Genomic DNA, 19,204 nt, shown 5'->3' on the forward strand with positions numbered 1-19,204 from the left:
CAAATACATCATTTTTAGGCCTACTATCTGACTTCTCAAACATATTACACAAGGAATAATTTTCATATGACATGCCATATGCCATTAATTTATACCAGGAAATTAAACTATTTTAATTCCCCGGCAGACATACTGGGAGCTTAAGCGCAGAAGGATGTGGAGCATATAAATTGAGTTCTTCTATCATTCATCCTTGAAAAACTTAGACCTGCTTTAGAACAAGTAATTTATACAGCCAGTTTTATAACAAACCTAACTTCTGAGGCTAATCTGGCTAAGGCTACAATCCTACTTCCATTTACCTGGGAGAAAGCTACACTGAATTCAACAGGACTTCTGAGTAGAAATGGATAGCCAGCGCTGTAAGATTGCAAACCTATACACATCTTCCTGGGAGTTCCTGGGGTTTTGTGCACTTCCATATAATGTCAACTTCCAAGTAAGCAAAACTAGGATTGCAGCCTCAGTATAGTATGTAGAAGGTTGTAAACCATTTTTTTTGAAAGTTATCACATTTGAATTAGATTACAGTGCAAAACCAAGTTACAGTATATTATAGATGATCATATACCTATGTGTACATCAAGTGCAGCTGAAGACTTGTCTGTAGTGGGGTCACTGATAAGCATTGCCTTGATGCCATTTGCCAGTTCTAGCCCACGATACTCTCGTTTATCTTCAGGTGATTTGATAATATCATTTGCTATTCTTTTAATAGCAAGATGACTCATTTTGTTGTGTGTTGCTTGATGAAGCCTAAAAAAAAAAGCAGTAAAAGTTAAAGCCATATCTCAGTTCAAATAGCCTAAGAAAGAAAAGGGGGAGACGCATTTGCAACTCAAGAACACTCAACTCTAGAAGGTCCAGATCAAAAACTTATTGTCCACAGTCCAACACTGTAAGGCGTACTTAAGTTCACTGAAATCAATAGACTAAAGCTATATTACTTCCTTCAAATGTAGAACAGCTCTGAGTGCTTTCAATAACAAGTTGGCCTAATAATGGTCACAGTGAATCCAGTTTATTAATATCTATTTTATAATATTAAAAACCTGTACTTTATTTCCTTTTTATCTATAACAGTATAGTTGCTGTCAGCCTTCACTAATTGATAATATTGGCTATATATTGAAAAAAGTGCAATGTAAAATCAACATATGCTTGTCTAAATAAAAGCATTATTTCAGTTATGATGCAGTAAAGCCTAGTTTATAACATCATTTTCATCTGCCAAGAGTAGATTACTATAGCTCTTTAAATCCATGATGAATTGCTTTACAATGAATATAGAATGCTAGAGAGCCAAAATGAACTGACCAAGCAGGTTTAAAATGTCACAACCACACTCCCAATGACAAGCCAAAAACAGTTTACTTCAATGTCTGTGATTCTGTGAATTATTTCAAGCCCACATGAAAGGTGAAGTCATTCATGCTGGGCTATTTACCTGACTACACCCTTATTCGGAACTGAATAAATATAATTGCATTTCCTGTATTTGTTCATGCTACATACACCCTATTCCTGACCTGTCATTGATTTAGCTAAAAGAAAAGAAGAAGCATAGAAAAATAAGTAAACCATCCCTGCACATATTCCAGGTACCAGGCATCATTGCAAGAGCTTCTTGTTCTTTCATGCCTTTGCATACAGTCTCTTGCTTCTTGGCTTTCATGTAAAGCATATAAATACATATTTAAAATATATGCCTGAAAGGAACAGCATGCCTTCTTCAACCTGCCAAATAAAAATGCTTTTGTGCTGCCATTCTATCCACACTTACCCAAGAGCAAGCCAAACTGAAAACTATGAGACTTATTTCTGAGTAGAAAGACACAAGATCAGCCTGTTAACAAGGTCCCTTTTCAGTTCCTAGATCATTCTCGCCTCTTTCACCCAAGTATCTTGTACTCTGCAAACTAAAGTGCTGAATGATTTGTTCCCAGTGTCTCCTGGCAATTACACCACCAAGCTGAAACACTGAAGACAAATACAAAGTGTATTAGCTATTTGGAGCAGAACAGCATCACATTACGATTGTTCTAAATAATTCATTTGATAAAACTACAAAGCTATTCCATCATTACTGTTACTGCCACAAAAGTAAAGAAACTTCAAAAGGAAAAATAACAGCATAGAATTTTGGGAACAGTGCTATTTACTTTTTTTAAAAAAGGTAACAGAAGAATGTGAAAAATTAAGGCTTAGAGGAAGGCGAAATAAGTACAATGGTACCTCGCAAGACGAATGCCTTGCAAGACAAAAAACTCGCTAGACGAAAGGTTTTTCCGTTTTCGATTTGCCTCGCAAGACGAATTTCCCTATGGGTTTGCTTCGCAAGATGAAAACGTCTCGCGACTTTGTTTCCTTTGTCTAAAAACAAAGACATGTTTTGTTTATAAAGTTAATTTATTTTCCCTTCAATTTTTGAACTGCTCTTTACAGTATGTGTGACTTTAAAGAGCAGTTAATAAACTGTTGTTGTACCAAATTTGGCTTTGTTTGGACTTTTTTTGACCATAGGAACGCATTAATTGATTTTCAATGCATTCCTATGGGATTTCGTGATTCGCAAGACGAAAAATTCGCTAGATGACAAAACTTGCGGAACGAATTAATTTCGTCTTGCGGGGCACCACTGTACTAGAGAATAGTGTGTTTAAGGACTATTACGTATCTAGGCCAAAATCAGACCACATATGTAAAGACTACGTTCAGCCATCACAATCACACACCCCAAATAGTTAGCAAGGTCTACAAAAAGCATTTTGGGTTCCACACAGTCAATTCTCGTGCAACTGTGCAGAGGACATCCATCCACATGGAACAGTGGATATTTTTAAACATTTTAATAGAGAAACGTAAATAAAAATAAATAAACTTACTTGCATAAATATTTTTATGTTCTCCAGTCAATCTCATACTGACCATGGGTTAAACCACATAGTAAAATTCCATTGTCTACTGACACTATCAAAGTCCATAGCCCTCACTTATATACTAAACATTTTACACTGATGTTTTATGCAAACCAGTTTGATCTCAGCTACAGCACACTGCATTTCTAAAATCAAGGTGTTCATCTTGTTCTGATGAACATCCCTCATTGAGAACTGTGCTAACCTATGAAACAGCAGATGTCAACAAGACAAGCAAAAGAAAAAATAGTCAAGATACCATGCCAAAGAGCAGAGGTTGCAGACAGGCACAATTAAGAATCAAACTGAGGGGTCAGGCAGCTGTGGAAGTGAAAGCCTGTAGCAGCAACAACTGCTCCAGTAACAGAAGATTAGGATAATTTAATAAGAAATAATAGTTAAAAAGTAGGGGTGTAGTGGGGTTTAAAAGAACAGAAGGAAATAGAGCCAAACACAAATGTCATATTTGAGAGTTGCATAGGTATTCAGTGCAGACAGCAGTTGGACTCTGTGGAGCTTATGTTGGGATTCAGCTTCAGGTTGGAAGTTCAACAGTGCGCCAGCTGCCCAGCTGATTTCCTAGCTTAGATTGTGGACATGATCTGAGATCTAGTATTGGAGTGACCAGTGGAGCATAAAAGGAACTGACTTTTGTTCCACAAGCCTCACTCTGCCACTAATGCTATTTAACGTCTACATGAAACCGTTGGTAGATACCATCCAGGACTTTGAAGTGAGACCTGTGGGCCTTTCCCAATTTATACTGGAGCTAAGAAGTTGTATATAAAGTACTGCTTTGGCTGATTGGACTCTGAATTCTGACATTATGGAACAGTTAACAACATTTACCTTTCGATCCACAGTTAAGGATGAGTCCTAAATTAGAGTAATAAAGCTTGTAATGAACAGTATGTTGCAAAATATAGCACAAAGTAGAGCAGAAGAATTCAAATGGCTACAATGTCAGAAATTCCCGCAACTGACAAATTCAGGTATGACACCCACAGAAGCCAATGTTTCCATTAATTAAAATCCACCAGCTGCACAATTCCTGCCAAATGGCAATCACGTTAATGTAACTTCTCACCTCTTCTATAACGAAGACAGCATTCAGAGCTTTGGAGGAATTCATTAAAACTCACTAATATCACATACAAATAAAAAATAACCAAGTCCATTCCCTAACATAGCTTTTAGCCTAGTCCTCCTTATACACATTCCTTGTTGACCTTAAAAAACTCTTAAAGACAGGGAGTGAAGATGAGGGGGCTGATATTGTGACATATTTCCTAAAGTAATAGTGACATTTAAAGACACATCAGCCAATAACAAGCTTTTTTTTTGACATATTATTCTCAGTAATGAAAAAGAGGCATTTTCATCAGTGTACACATCTATTTAAATACATTACTGTTCAGTAGTTTTAAGTCACACTTTTTATATTGTTCAGTGTGATACAACACAAAAGTTCATTGTACTTGGAAAAGATCTAGCAGTGTCACACCCATATTTCCAGAGTCAGACTTCAACCATATCTGCATCATCACTCATGTCCCAAGCAAGTGGTGTGGTAAAGTACCATCACTCACCTGACCTCTGGTCAGTTGTTGCTCTAACCAGGAGGTGAAGCCATGTTGGTACAGTGCTCTCACTGGTGTGTTTGTACCATGCTGCCCTTGCTCCTGCCTTTCCCCTCCCAGCTAAGCAGCAGAAACATGAGGGCAGGTAAGTGGCGACACCACACCACCTGCTACTTACCCCAAGTAATTTAAAAATCTCTGTAACTACCAAGTTCACTGTTTGGAAGTCACTGGCTATATCTAGTAATCAAGGAAGTAAGATAGATCATAGAATTGTAAGCTTGGAAGGGACCTCAAGGATCATCTAGTCCAACTACCCTGCTATGCAGAAATCACTAGTGACTCATGTTAAGTTTGTGGTCTACTAAGACCCCTAAAGCCTTTCCACATGTACTACTGGCAAGCCAGGTGTCCCCCATCGTATATTTGTGCAGCTGGTTATTATTGTGTGTGTGCAGAACCTTAGATTTGTCACTATTAGTTTGGCCCATTTCTCCAATCTGTTGAAGTCACCTTGAATCCCAATTCTGTCTTCTGCAGCATCACCTACCCCTCCCAGTTGGGTGTCATCTGCAAATTTGATGAGCATCCCCTCAATTCCTTCATCGAAGTCATTAAACAGACGTTAAACAACAGGCCAGACTTGTCACTTTTTTCCAGGATTAAAAATGATTTCACCATAAATGCTTTAAGAATTATGATTTTTTAAAGACTTTTACATACAAAGTGTTGACAAACTCAGCTACAAATATCTCTACTCTACCTAATTCATAAATCTAAGTCAAAAGTACCGGTACCTCCAGAAATGTATAAATGGCATCTTTTATCATGACGTTTTTAAATTGATAACTTTCTGCTTTATTTTAGAATCCCGAGTTTAGTTCTTGTTCAAATGCTACATAGAAGCAGAGAAAGAAAATGAATCCTAGAGTTGATAGATCTCACTGTAGGTAAGAATCTGTTTCCTTCTGCATGTTACAGCAAAAGCATGACTCATCCCTACTTGCGCTTCCTATGAATCTAATTTACCACACACCTTGGCTTTCACAGTTCCTACTTTTTTTGTCCTGGCAAGGGCTCTGTGTCTTTATTAGGCCTGTGACAGGCAAATAAAACATGTAACAAATTTGCCAAGCAATGGTACATAATCTTCAGAAAGCTACATCTGTTGAAATCCTACCTGTTATGCAACTGTTAGAGGCACAAAAAACTCATCATAATTATGAAGATACTTTCAACAGAAGCTAAATGCACTTGCTAAGGTGGTACCTAATAATACTTCTGGGAACAAGTATTGAACTAGCATGTGACAGTCTGAGTAATCTATATTTATAGCAGCTTAAACACTGACCCGGAATAACCCAGATAATGAGATCAATTAATTTCCAGTTCAATTAAAAACAGGACTTTTCCTATGGAGATACAGTTTGGATGTATAGTGGCTTATTCTTCCCTCTCTCTCTGCCTCCTGGATATTTTTAAAGAGAAAAGCATTACTTACATGCCATATATTAGTGACACTTCTCACAACCTCAACAGGGAAATGGCTTTCATCAAATTAGTTCCTAAGCTTGTGCAAGGCAAACCAGAGCTCTTTAACAATAAGCATTCTTCTAAACAAGAATATGAACACCCCCAATTCACCACTTGTATATCTTTTTGCTTTATATATCTAGATATATAAAGCATATCTTTATACTTCCTGGGGCTTCTCAATAATAACCAGTTCTGAAATAGTTAATACCGTACTATTAAAGAGGAAATGTTGTACGATGGCACACATCACGGATGCAAGTTTGAGTTGCTTTCAACAGAACATTTTTATGATGAAAGTGGCTTGCAACTAAGATCTAAACAATTGCGTGGGAAGGAGTTACAGAAAGGATACACACAAAAACACATACATACTCCCAAGCTGTTTATAAAGGTTTTTAGAGTGATTTAGAAAAATGCTTCTGTCATGAGCATTTATTTTCAGTAATGATACACTATGTTTATAATTTCTAGAAATAAAGAGGACCCATAGCGGTATACAACACAATAAACTAAAATTAAATTATGAACATAATGGCATTAATTGAAAGAAGAACCCTCACAAGTGGTGTACAAAGTTCTGGCATTTCAGGTGCTGTCATTAAAGGGTAGCCACAAAGGAAGTGACTCAAATGGAATAGCAGGAAGGATAAATGCTGTTTTTCATGTACTGAGCAAGGGGTTGGGCTTAATGGCTTACAAGCCCCCCCCCCCCAATTCAATCATCATATACAAGACTATTTGGGGGCAATAACAGGCATTAACATGATTAGAAGAGGAAACAGAGAAGTTTCACCGAAGTGAGAATAAGATAGAGGGAAAAATACACAACAGTTCATTTTGAAAAGATGTTTTTTGATACCATGCACAGGGCAGCAACACAGAAGCAGATACTCACAAAGCCTGAAGTTCTCTGGCAATAACTTAACGGGAAAATATCAGTGAGGTGCACAGGTGTCTGCAAGAGCTGAACTGAAAGGTTAATTTACTGCAGCACGTAGGACTTTATTCGCACAATGAAAAGAAAGATTGCTATCTCATATCAAAACAAGTAGGAAGCCCAAAATGATTCAGCTACATCCCTAGCTGACTATCTTGCACCACTCAAAGGTCACTGCTTTTCTACAGAATTGTGAACTCCATCCAGCAGATATAATAACCAGATATATTCACCTGATACCTCTCTTTCCTCACAAAATAAAGGGTCAAGAGCTCCTGATCTTACTGATTATTTGTCAATGCCTTCAACCTTTGATATACCTGAAGTATAATTTTCATCCCAGAAAACCAGATAAGACTCCCTGCCCTTGCTCTGGTCTGCATAATTATCTCTTCTTTTTAGTCTTTGTAGAACTTATTTACTCATTTTATTATGATTATCCCCTCCACCTTAGGAAAATAATGAAACTAGCTTTTTATCTTGCTTCCCCTTTTCCTTCATTTCCCTTGTAGTTTAAGATCACATTTCTTTCGGCCTTCCAACAGTATTTGTCTCTAATTGGCTTGTTTCCCACTGTCCCTTCCATTTTCACAAGGGCCCACACAATCTAATGTTTCAGTGACAAAGGATGGAGACAGACTACTAATCATGGGAACACTACTTAGAATTGATCCCAATGGTAGTTTAAGTGTGTGATGAGCAGGTTGCTGAGAGGGTTCTACTCACTTACTTCATAGGGTACTTATAAATAGGAACCATGTGACAAACTGGTATCTGTTTCTATCTGGGAAATATGTCAACCAATATTTTAAATATTAAGCCACCCTATATACTACAAAAAACCTAGTTAAAAAGCTGGACTGTACTCTCGCCAGCTGCTTTAACCAAAAAAAGTAACACATTTTTTTCCTAACCACTTTTGTTGTTTCCTGTAATCAATTCTTATCTAGTAGGTACCTTAGAAATATAAAAGCCAACCTATACCCTCTCTTTGTTATTTGCTGCTGTATGACCACCTTATAACAGGGATGGCTAACCTCAGTTCAGGTCTGATCTGACCCCTTAAGCAATTTTTTTCTGGCCCTCCCAGAACTCTGATTTTTGCTGCAGAAGCAAAAAAGAAAGAAAATGAAACAGACACAGTGCTGGAGTGGGAAGAGCCCAGTGCCCCAAAGGGAATTCAAATCATTCTCCAGTGTCATGAGATTGATCATCTGAGCAGAGAGGGAATGATAATCACTCTCAGCGTGGATCAGCTGGGGTGGGGAGGCTGTCTGCCTGTGGATATTTTGTGTAAGAGTGTCTGCACACATGCAACATGCAAGTACATTAATGAGTGTGTGGCAGCCACACCTACTACTGGAATGGGACCCCTAAGTGAATCCCTCAAGTCAAAGAAAGCTACCCTGCCTTACAGAGAGAAAACTCAATTAGCATGCTACACAAATTTTCTATCAAAATACTAACCTTTTATGAAATCAGCAACATAGGGCCTGATCTATCAAGAAAAATGGCTCTCTTGCTTTAAGCCTCTGTGAGAAACAGTTATATTTCAGTAATTGGGATGAGTTCATGAGTTTGAAGCCCCTGCGTTATCTCATCCTCCTGTGTCTCAAGGTCAGCGACTGGGCCTGCTAATTGAGAATCGACTTCAGCTGTGAGAATGAACATATGCCCAAGTTCAGGAAGTTTCTAAGCGTTTTCATTGGCTCAGGGGACTCACCCCAGTTGCTATACCTTTTTACTATAAAGTTAGCCATTGCCTTCACCCCTTTGTCTCTTCTTTCCTGTTGCTTGTACCTGTTTCTTTGTAACATCTGCAAGATCCTATTTCTGTGCTAGGGAAGCTTTCGGGTCACAGTTTTAGAAAGTTAGTTTCATGATTCCATTCATAATTGTCAATTGTATTTAAGATCTGCACTTTTTATGGGACTTTCACATGCTTTCCCCTTTTCTTTTGAATAACTATCTCATTTAGGATGGGTGTCTGCCTTTTGGGATAAAGCCTTTGTACTGAATCCAGTTCCTAAGTGCCCTGCTTTTAACTTCTCTTTCTCTGATATCCTAGAAGCATCCAGTAAGGGTCTCTCAGCCCAGGCTGGTTGGACTTAAGGAGCAGTGGTAGTATACTACATTGCAGGGTTGGTTTTATACCCTGCTCAGTAGACAAGATCTGAAACATCAAGAACTGTGCCCAGGGATTTGAGGTAGAAGTTATTGACATCAATGTAGCCCACAACTGTGACACATTTCAGATTCAATGATACACTGGTACTATAAATCTAATGGGATCAAGATAAAGTAAAAGAGCATAATTTCATACTCTGACATTGAAATGGAGATACTCTGTTAGCAAACAGGAGCCACAGCCCCCCCCCAAAAAAAATGGGGGGGGAGAGTTAAACCTTTTTCTGGAGATGACAGAATTTCTTGTTAATAAGAAAAAATAACAAACAAAGTGAACAAAAGGCGTAACAGTGTAGGATGGGAGCCTGGATGGATGATCTCATTGTATTAGCACTGGCAATGTCCAAACATTCATAGGGTGGATAGAAAATCCAACTACTGTCTATTGCTGCAGCAAAACGAAGCTATCTTCTGTTGTGGGATTCAGCAACTACTATTTGATCAATGAATTAAACATTGTGCCCAACTGGAACGGTATCCTCAATTCACCTTTTAAAAAATCAGTATTGATAATGTATTAAAAAGTTCAAAGAACATTTTAGAAGTACCATTTCCTCCAGGAAGACACAGAAGGAGGGCTGAGATATCAAATCATCTGAAGAACTTTTAATGTGCAAATGTACGCAGATTAACTAAAAATTAAATGGGAGATAGCCCTACTTCTGATGTTGTGTACAGTACATGCATGTGGTGCACACACAGGCAGGAAAGAATAATTAAAGCATGAAATAATCTGCAGTATTGCCAACTCATTTTATGGATTGTGTTGTTGAAACCTTTGTTCCACTTCTTTAAAAAATTTACTGATGTGGGTGTGTTGGCCTAATTACAACAGAATTAAGGGATGCATTTATTTCAAACATATATCAGAGTATTAAGTTACCTTTGGTGAAAGCTTCTCAGTCATCCTTTCTTAACAATATGTTAGCAACAGATTTATATTTAATAAATAGATCAAATAATTTTTATAATAGTTCTTAAATTCAAAAATCTTGCTACTACATGACACATTCACTGGAAACCTGTACAACCTGATCTTATTTATGTTTAGTGGTAGGCAACTCCCACCAAGTTCAATGGAGCTTAATTCCAAGAGCACTTTGTTGCACCTCATCTTACCATTTACATTAACCTAAGCCTATACATTTTCAAAGCTTTGCATGCTTTTGTTCAGCAATGTGGTTGTTCTTCCTCATACAGACCAATGTGTCAGAAAACAGATGCTCTATATACCTGCTGTATATTGTACTTAAACGACTGTATTTAAACTAACTGTTGCCTCATTTGTATTTAAGTATGTTTTCTGAGTACAAGCCAAATCCTACTCTGTTCAATTATGGCATACCTTTTGAATTCAAAATGATTTATGGTGCAATTGTACAGCTGTCTACTAAGAAGTCTTATTTAGTACAGTGGGGGCTTACTCCCAAGTAAGTGTGTTTAGCATTGCTGCATGTGTTCTATGAAGTAAAACAGTTGTTAAACAGTGTCAAAACCACAGTTTTGAATGGGTGGGGAGAGAAGCTTCCTTCCTGTGGAACAACTTATAAAGGTGTCTAATGAATTCCTAACTTACATAATGTTGGGCTAACATGGTTCCCGATTCTTGATCTAAACAAAGTTGTCTGCACTGTGTTTTTAAGTCCACATGAAAGCCATGCAAGCATTAAAAGCTAATCCTCTTCAAAGACAACGGGGATCTGATAAACCTGTTACGTACACACTTGCAGGGAAGTACTTTCCATCAGCCCTGTAGGTAAACAACTAATATTGCCAACTCATGCAAAACAGTCGCACTTAAAGAACAGCAACACGATATTGCAAAACCCTCGCCTGCATGCATGTATTTTGTGCTCTTGTTTCTGACATCCACACACACTAAGAGAAAAGCATTCGTGTACCGACGGCGACACAGTATTTAAAGACGATCGCAGTTTGCGAAGAAAAAAACTCGATTTCCCAATTTTTTTCTGCGAAAAAAACATTCTTTCGCTCGAATTTCAGCGATCGTTCGCCGCTTGCTAAGTTCTCCCCTTAGTAAACGGGTTACGACCAATGTGACGTTGAATTCCTCCCATTAAAAACATGACTCCCAGCAAAAAATACAAGGGGTGGGCGCAGGGGTAGGGAAAAGAAAACAACCACAGCCACCATCGAGCGTTATTTGCGCCAGCTGTTTACGACCTGCTTACTCCTACTTGCGCCACTACACCCGACTCAATCGCTTGGGGGCTATTTCGCAGCCGCATACGACCCCCTTTCTTGCCTACCAGAGTCACTTCGCAGACTCGGAGAAAGAGGCCGCTACACCGCCCCCTCCCCTCAAAGCCAAGCCTCCCTCCTTAAACAGCTCAGTGCCAGAGTCCACCTTCCCTTCCCCCACGGCCTCGCATTAGCGCTGATTCACCCGCTCCCAGGTAGAGGTCCCCCTCCAAAAAAAAAATCACACACATTTAACCGCCTGTTATACAACCAGGGCAGAAACCCGGGTGGCGGGGGGTGGGGTGGATATCTCTCTCCTCGCGCCGCCTCAACGGCTTACACAACGGAAAGAGGGAGCTGGGGGGCGCGCGCACACACACACACACATCTCCCCCCACACCCACACCGTTAATACTACTGCTGCTGCTACTACTACTACTACACTGGCACACAACACCCCCATTTTGGGGCAACGGCGCGCCGCGTGGCGGAGGAGGTGGGGAAGGAGACACGATACCCGGAGACGAAGAGCCGCTGTCGCAGCGAAAGCAGGCGAGGCGGAGCGAGAGGCCGGGCGAAGCAGCAGCCCCAGGAGAGCAGCACAGTCCGGCTGAGGAGAGGAATAAGCCGGGGGAACCACTGCCGCATTACTATATCCCGGCCCTGCCTGTTGTCGCCGGTGCACAAGCCCGGCCTACCTCTCCGCCGCTCCTCCCTCAGCTGAAGCCGCTTCTGGCCGGCGGAGGCGCCATTTTCTCTGCTCTCGTTTACCCGGCGGAGTGTCGCTGCTGCTGCCCTCGCCCACCTCCTCCTCCTCCCTTCAGCCCCGCGCCGAGGCCTGGAAGCACTTCTGCTGCTCCTACCTGGGGCCGAGGGGAACCAAGTCGCCTTCCTGCGGAGGGACCGCTAAGAGAGAGACCGAGGGCGGCGGCGGCGGCTGCAGAAGCGACGCGGCGGGAAAGCGCCTGTTGCTGCTGCTGCTGCTGCTGCGGTATAAAAGGAGCAAAAGGCCGCGGAGCTGTCTGCTGCTCTCCTCGATCGCGGGGTCGAGGGATTCCCGTTATGGAGAATGATGACAGCTTGGTTTCTAAGACACTCGCCCTTTGCACGCTTTGCTTCGATAGTCGACCCCGTTTTAACTTCCGAGTTAAAAGCATGCACGTGCGAAAGGAACTAGCATATGGGTGGAACGCCCCAGCGCGCGCGCTCTCATTCTGCTTCTCCGGGAGACCCTCCTAACTATATACACTTACCTAGGGGGGGAGCGAGTCTTGCCACCATCCACTGGATTTTGCTTCCGATTAAAATGGGTTAGGAGACATCACCGCTTGAGCCCGGCATCCTTCCGATTCCGGAAGAACAACGCGATCTGCGGCAGGGGCTGTTGCCGGCGGATGGCTTGCTCGGCACGAGCGTCGGCAGACAACAGCCTACTAGACGGTTGTACGTATGCGAAATCGGCTGCCCCAGTAATGAAGCAGTTGGAAGGCAGCATCACCTGTCTCCTGTGTGGGATCCTTTTTTAAACAGCCAGATCCGATGCAGCTAGGCGCGCCTATGCCTTTTGATTTCGATGGGCTATGCGCTAAGCTGCATAGAATCGGTGTAAGGACAAAAAGGGCTTCAGAAATACCGGTAATCTGTGAAATGGCAACGGTAAAATCAAGCTAAATGATCAAGGCGCACGTGTATTGGCACAGAGGCAAAAACTAGCCTTGGGCACAAACTTCAGCGTCCTAAGAGTTTCTGTTTATTATTAAAGGAAAGTTCTAGCCCTGTAGTCTGAAATATAGGTTCCTTCCTACATTCATGTTTGCCTCTCCCTGAGATTAAAAGCAAAACAAATTATGCAAATAAGTACAAATACCCTGTTTTGAATTTACATATTCATATAACTAGTTTTGTGTGGATGAGACCAAATGTCCATCTAGGAGTCTAGTGTTACATTTCCAGCTATGACTAGCAAGCTACTTGTTGAAAACTTAAAAGCGTACCATGAAGACAACAGCCTCTTCCTGTTCTTTGTCTCCAGCACCTGGTCATAAAATTCATCTTTTTTCACAGAATTTTATTGATCTTGGTGTAAAATTCTGGTGTTAGTGGGTTGTTGTTGTTTTTCCCTTTTAAAGCACAAATTATATGCAGGCTGGTATTTAGGCAAACTTCATAAGACGAGCCTGCTGGATCAGGCCAATACCCCTTTCCTAGTCCATCATCCTGAAGTATAATGGGGGTAGGTCATGAAGATCTCAGGGTATTTCTGCAAGGCAGGAATCTTTGGAAGAATTATACAGGCCTATAAAATCAGTACAAAAGTTCCCATTAACTTTAATTGCTGCTTTCAAGCTTGTTCTGTTTGGCTGATGATGTATAATTTAAAAAAAAGACTGTTAATTTCTTCTTCCAAAGTTGTTGTACAGATGACATTTGACATGGTTTAATTAGAGTAACATAATTCAGACTTCCAGGAATATTAAACACGTGGAATCAGAGAATTGTATAAGGAAGGACCCCGAGGGTCATCTAATCCAACTCCCTGAAATTCAGGAATCTCAACTAAAGCATTCATGACAGATGGCCATCCAGCCTCTGCTTAAAAACCTCCAAGGAAGGAGAGTCCACAACTGCCTGAGGGCGTCTGCACACATTCCACCTCTGCACACATTCCAGTTTGCCAATATCCTCCTCAAATTGTGGCACCCAGAACTGGACAGAGCATTGGTGCCAAGGTCTGTGTGACATGGAGGGGGGTGCTTGTTGTGTGCGCATGATGTTACATGTTTGACATATGTATGACATCACACATATCAGGAGGAGGCCGCAAGGCCCAGGGAGGTCTGCTGCCACCAGTTAAGCCTGATAAGGCCTTCCGCCACCACAGGGAAGCAGCTCATTGCCTGACATGCATTCTGGGTCTTATTAACCCTATAAACAATAATGGCTCCCAGTGGGTTTTTGATGAAGGGCAACTAGGCCAGTCGGGCCTCCTGAAGCAACAGCTGTGATGGAAAAGTTTGTTTTGCTTGGCAGGTTGGGTCAACAAGTGTTTTCTGTTTCTTTTTCCCTGCCAGCAAATGGTTAGCAAACAGCAGCTTATGATTTGACTGGGGGTTCCAGGAGGGGGAGTTGAAAAGGAGAGGATTTGGAGAGACAGTTTTTAGTTTGGGATAGAGTAGGTTGGGAGAATAGGTAGGGAGACGGGGAGTGAGAGGAAAGAGTTTGTTCTGGGTAGAAACACCCACTCTAAGGAATATATCACAAGCTGGACAAAGGAGTCTCTGAGCTTATTGTGAAGGACAGTGTGTGGTGTCCTGTAAGAGTAATTAGGCCAGGAATTAACTGGGAGGCTGAGCCAGGAGAAGTAGAAGCTGTGAGAATACAGTCTACTTAGGTCTCATTCCAGTCAGGAGGGGAGAGATTCTTCTACGAAAAGAGAAGACTGCCAAACCACTTAAGAGGGGTGTGGAGATCCCTTGAGTCTGTTACTTGGAGTATCTCAGGAGTAGGGTTGTCTAAGGGGTGTGGAACTGACAGGAAGTACCACCTTGTTTTAAGAACCAAAATATTAAGTGGCAACAGCTGTGCAACAACAGAGCACTGAAGTAAAATATAATCTGAAGTATCCTATGTTTTACCCACTTGTGTCATAAACTTCCTTTGTTAAATAAAATATTGTTTATTTGATCAAATCCTGCTTGAGACTCCAAATTATTAAGTTTTCCCTCACACAAGTCCCCCACAAGATAATCTGGGGTAGTTTGTGGGAATTTGTGGAACTGGTGTTCTGTGAGGTGGGTGCACTATATTTAAGTGAGGATGAGCCCAACGGCACCGGGGGGGGGGGGGAGGCCGTTGCACCATCACATATTAATTGGTGGCAGCACCGTGATGCAAAGTTAAAACCCACACAGAAATGTACCCAGAGATACAGAACAACCAGTTTAATAAAGTATTGAGGATATTTTATTAAAAGAAGAAAAAAAATCTGTCAGAAAATGACCAGCAAGCGCCAAGCAAAAGAGACTCGGGATGACCCAGTGCAGGGAGCTGCTGCATTTGAGGAGAATCCTAATACTGAATTAGAAATGATGAGGCTAAGATTAGAATTGGCTAAAGTTGAAGCAGAGAAAGAAAAACAAATTAAAGCAGAAAGAGAAAAGGCCAGAATCGCAGCTGACATTCAGGTAGCACAGATACAGGCTGAGAGAGATATGGCAGAGAGAGAAGATTAGCTCATGAGGAAAAAAGAGAAAGAAAGAGATGCCAGATTAGCCCAAGAATACAGAGAAAGGGAGACCAAGATGGCCCATGAAAAAGACATGTTTCTTTTAAAAATGAAGGAAATTAAGCTGAGAGCAGAACTGCCACAACCATTGTTGCGGGGTGAAGATTTTACCTCAACTAATATAAAGAGATTTCCAAAGTATGTCAAAGGTGATGATGTACAGGCATTCCTGTTTAGTTTTGAACGGACCTGTAAAGATTTAAATATTACTGAGGAAAACTGGATGCTGTACTTACGCCCACAGATATGTGGAATTTTGAGTGAAATATTAATTTGTGATTTTTGAGAGAAGATGAAACCTCACATTTAAAGAAAGAGTGAAGGTGCTTGGTGTTCTGTGAGGTGGGTGCACATATATATTTAAGTGAGGGCCGGCCCGATGGCACCAGGTGGGAAAGTGCCATTGTGCCGTCACAACAGCTGAACCTCATAACTGAGGACAGTTGCACAAAAACTGTTTCATATGTTAATGGAAGTACTGATGTTCTGCCCTTTCAATAATATCCTCCACCAGTTGCTGAAAAACCAACATTCTTGCAAGTCCTGCTGGCTTTGAGGTTGGGGTGTTTGCTTGTTCTTTTGACATCCACTTGCCGTAGGAACAAGGGAACTATGGGGCTTGCTGTCACAGAAAGAGCTACAATCAATGGAGTACAAATCTTAGAACTTCCAGTACATACACAGATTTGTGCTCTCAATCTCAGTCTCCCTTCTTTTAACAGGAGTGGCAGAAGGTGGAGTAGGTTCTGGTGGTAAACCTCTGAGGAAACTGAAGAAATTTGACAAGGAGCCCTCAGTTGTTTTAGCAGCAATATAAAGACTCACCATCCACCACATGCTACTGAAATGAAGTTGAGAGATAGGGAGTGTAACCAGAATGGGTAACCAGAAGTAGCTTTTTGAGTCAGCTCATTTAAGTTACGGTATTCAAAATGAATTGCCGGGCTCCAAATTCTTTTATTCTAAATGTGCCTCTTTTGCACGTAACTCCATCTGAGTCTATCTTGAGGTCGTAATGAAAACAAAATAGATCAGGCATCAGCAAACTTTTTCAGCAGGGGGCCGGTTCACTGTCCCTCAGACCTTGGGGGACGGATGGACTATATTTTGAAGGGGGGGGGGAATGAACGAATTCCTATGCCCCAGAAATAACCCAGAGATGCATTTTAAATAAAAGGACACATTCTTCTCATGTAAAAACACACTGATTCCATTTAGAAGACGATTGGGCTGGATCCGACCCCCGGGCCTTAGTTTGTCTACCCATGAAATAGATCTTGCAAGCCTGCAGGCTGCCTATACCTGTTCTAGAGAGCCTACCCAACAGCCTAATGTTCAACATGTTCCCTGTTGTTGTACCAGACCTGCTCAGTGATTGCAACAGGTTTCGCAACATATTACAGGACTGGGACACCCCGAAAGAATACAACTTTTGTAAACATCCTCATCCGAGGCTAGTTCCTGCTTTGCTTGTTTAGAATCTGTAAACATTTCCCTCTTTCCTTGACCTCCCTAGTCCTTCAGCCAAAGGGGTGGGGGAACCTTTCCTGGCTAGTGATCCAGATTCTTATCTTTCCACCTCTGCTGAACCAAGTTTTACAGGTGGGTGGGGTTGTCCTATCAGTCACCTGATGTCACTATGATGTGAGGTGATATGGGGTTTTGAAGCCCCACTTGTTGACCCTCCAGGACCAGGGTGAGTTGCCACCACTCATCAGCTGTAGGCAGGGAAGAAACTATGCTTTATTTAATCTGGGTCAAAAACACACTCCCATGCACATTTGCGTACACACACACAGGCTGGGAGCCCCAATGGTAATCCTCTCTAGAAGCTTCACCTGGGGCAAAAAAACCTGGCTACCCCTCCTGCCACTGCCACTATGGCTCTGCTATAAGAACTCACTTTAAGCTCCTAGTCGAATGCCTTGGCCTCAACACCTAGTTGAAAAAAGGCTTCATACTCATAGTCAAGGCGAAAAGTAATTAGTAAGAATGTGATTATTTCATGCCAATTATATACACACCCTCCTTTCATTAAGCCTTATACGTAATGATATATATGAGGAAATGCCTAATTGCAATCATGTCAATTACAGCACAGCGCACAAGCTACTTGTGCTGTAGTCTGCTGTTCTTTGACCAATGGATGAATTCCTCTTAAACTGAAGTGCTACTTATTAATTTAATTCATATCTCACCCTGTGAGGTAGGCTAGGGTGAGAGGCAGTGATTGGCCCAAGGTTACCCAGTGAGTTTCATGGCTGAGTGAGGAACAGAACCCTAGCTCCAGGTCCTAGCCTGACATGCTAGCCAGAGGTTTGGAAGGGATACCAAATTTGGGGGTTCATAGTTAATAACCCTCTACCCACTCATTTGAGAGAAAGCCTCACTAAAACACAGTGAAGTCACCTGTGCAGAGATAGGCAATAATTTTAAACCACACAATCTTACCTGTCTCCAGTTGTAGTTCAAGTAGGTGGAACTGTCTGTGACCTGGCAGATCCTTGCTGCAATATTTTGTTCACTGGTTATTCCTGCCTGCTGCTGTCAGTTATCCACCCATGTCCAAACAAATCTAAGGCGTTTGTATAAACCCAAGAAACCAAAGTAGGCCAATGAATCTGCATTAACAGGCTGTTAAATATATTCAGAAGCCAGGGCAACAGCTAATTTAAATTTGACCCTGCCATAAAGTCTTGGAATGCCTCGTCTTCTGTGCTCTGCATCTTGAAGATGTTCAAGCAGGAACATGAGAATCCAAATAAGTTCTGATGAGAGCTACAGTATACACAAGACAGTGACAAAGCTCCATTCACAGCTGATATAATATTTTTGTTCCAGATTCTTGGGAGGGAGGGAGGGTGCCCTGCCAAAGGCAAGGGGGCTCTTTCTCTGGGATTCAGAAGCAAGACAAGGCACAATTGGGGAAGAAAGCCTTAAGATTTATTAAAAAGCAGGCAGATTATACGTAAGAGTATACTACACCAAGTAAGCAACACCTCCATTCAGTTGCTGGGAGCTCCACAGGGACAGCAACGGAGAGGACCCCATAGGTAGTCACCAAATGACACAGCATGGCAGGTCTGCACTGATGCTCTCCCTGTGTCTGAATCACAGGGGCCTTCCTAAATTGGGCTGCATGATTGGTGCGGCAGCTGCCAATAATAAGCCTAATGCTGCTTCAAGGGATCCTCCCCCAATCACAGCTGTTCTCTCTTCCAGGTATTTAGGCTGTGATCCTCCTAAGATGGTATAGCTGTACGCTATCTCTTCTAAATGTTTAAGCTGGGAAGTAGACAAGTAACACATTTTAGCAAAATACTGTAAGGCTGTATCTAGCCAAAATAAGGATAACTGCTGCCTAGGAGAGTGAAGGTCACTGGCATGAAGGAGCAATTGTGACAGGCCACTACACCACATTGATGTACAATATATCTTCTGGTGCATTTCCCATACAGGGTGTAGCTACTTCTTTTACTTCTTGACTTCATGACACCCCCCCCCCCCCCAATCTAGGCTTCTCTTCATGCCCACAGACAGCATGGTAAAATCATGGTCT

The 19,204-nt window shown here is 41.6% G+C and overlaps 1 protein-coding gene across 3 annotated transcripts in view; it reads right to left on the reverse strand.

Moving 5' to 3' along the window:
* The window catches only part of IDE (insulin degrading enzyme), a 48,586-nt gene extending 36,563 nt beyond the window's left edge, over positions 1–12,023 (reverse strand). For 2 of the 3 annotated variants that reach the window (XM_082224909.1, XM_082224908.1), the window contains exons 1-2: positions 11,878–12,023; positions 572–756 (exon numbers count right to left, since the gene is read on the reverse strand). In XM_082224909.1, coding sequence (XP_082081035.1) covers positions 572–756; positions 11,878–12,008 — 316 coding nt within the window. In that variant the 5' untranslated portion in view covers positions 12,009–12,023. Of the gene's footprint in view, positions 1–571; positions 757–11,609; positions 11,631–11,877 lie in introns of those variants that run through there. The other variant, XM_082224910.1, reaches the window with a different exon arrangement.
* Positions 12,024–19,204: the final 7,181 nt, after the last annotated feature.

This window comes from Podarcis vaucheri (genome assembly GCF_965113315.1).
Source record: "Podarcis vaucheri genome assembly, chromosome: 5".
Taxonomy (NCBI): Eukaryota; Metazoa; Chordata; class Lepidosauria; order Squamata; family Lacertidae; genus Podarcis; species Podarcis vaucheri.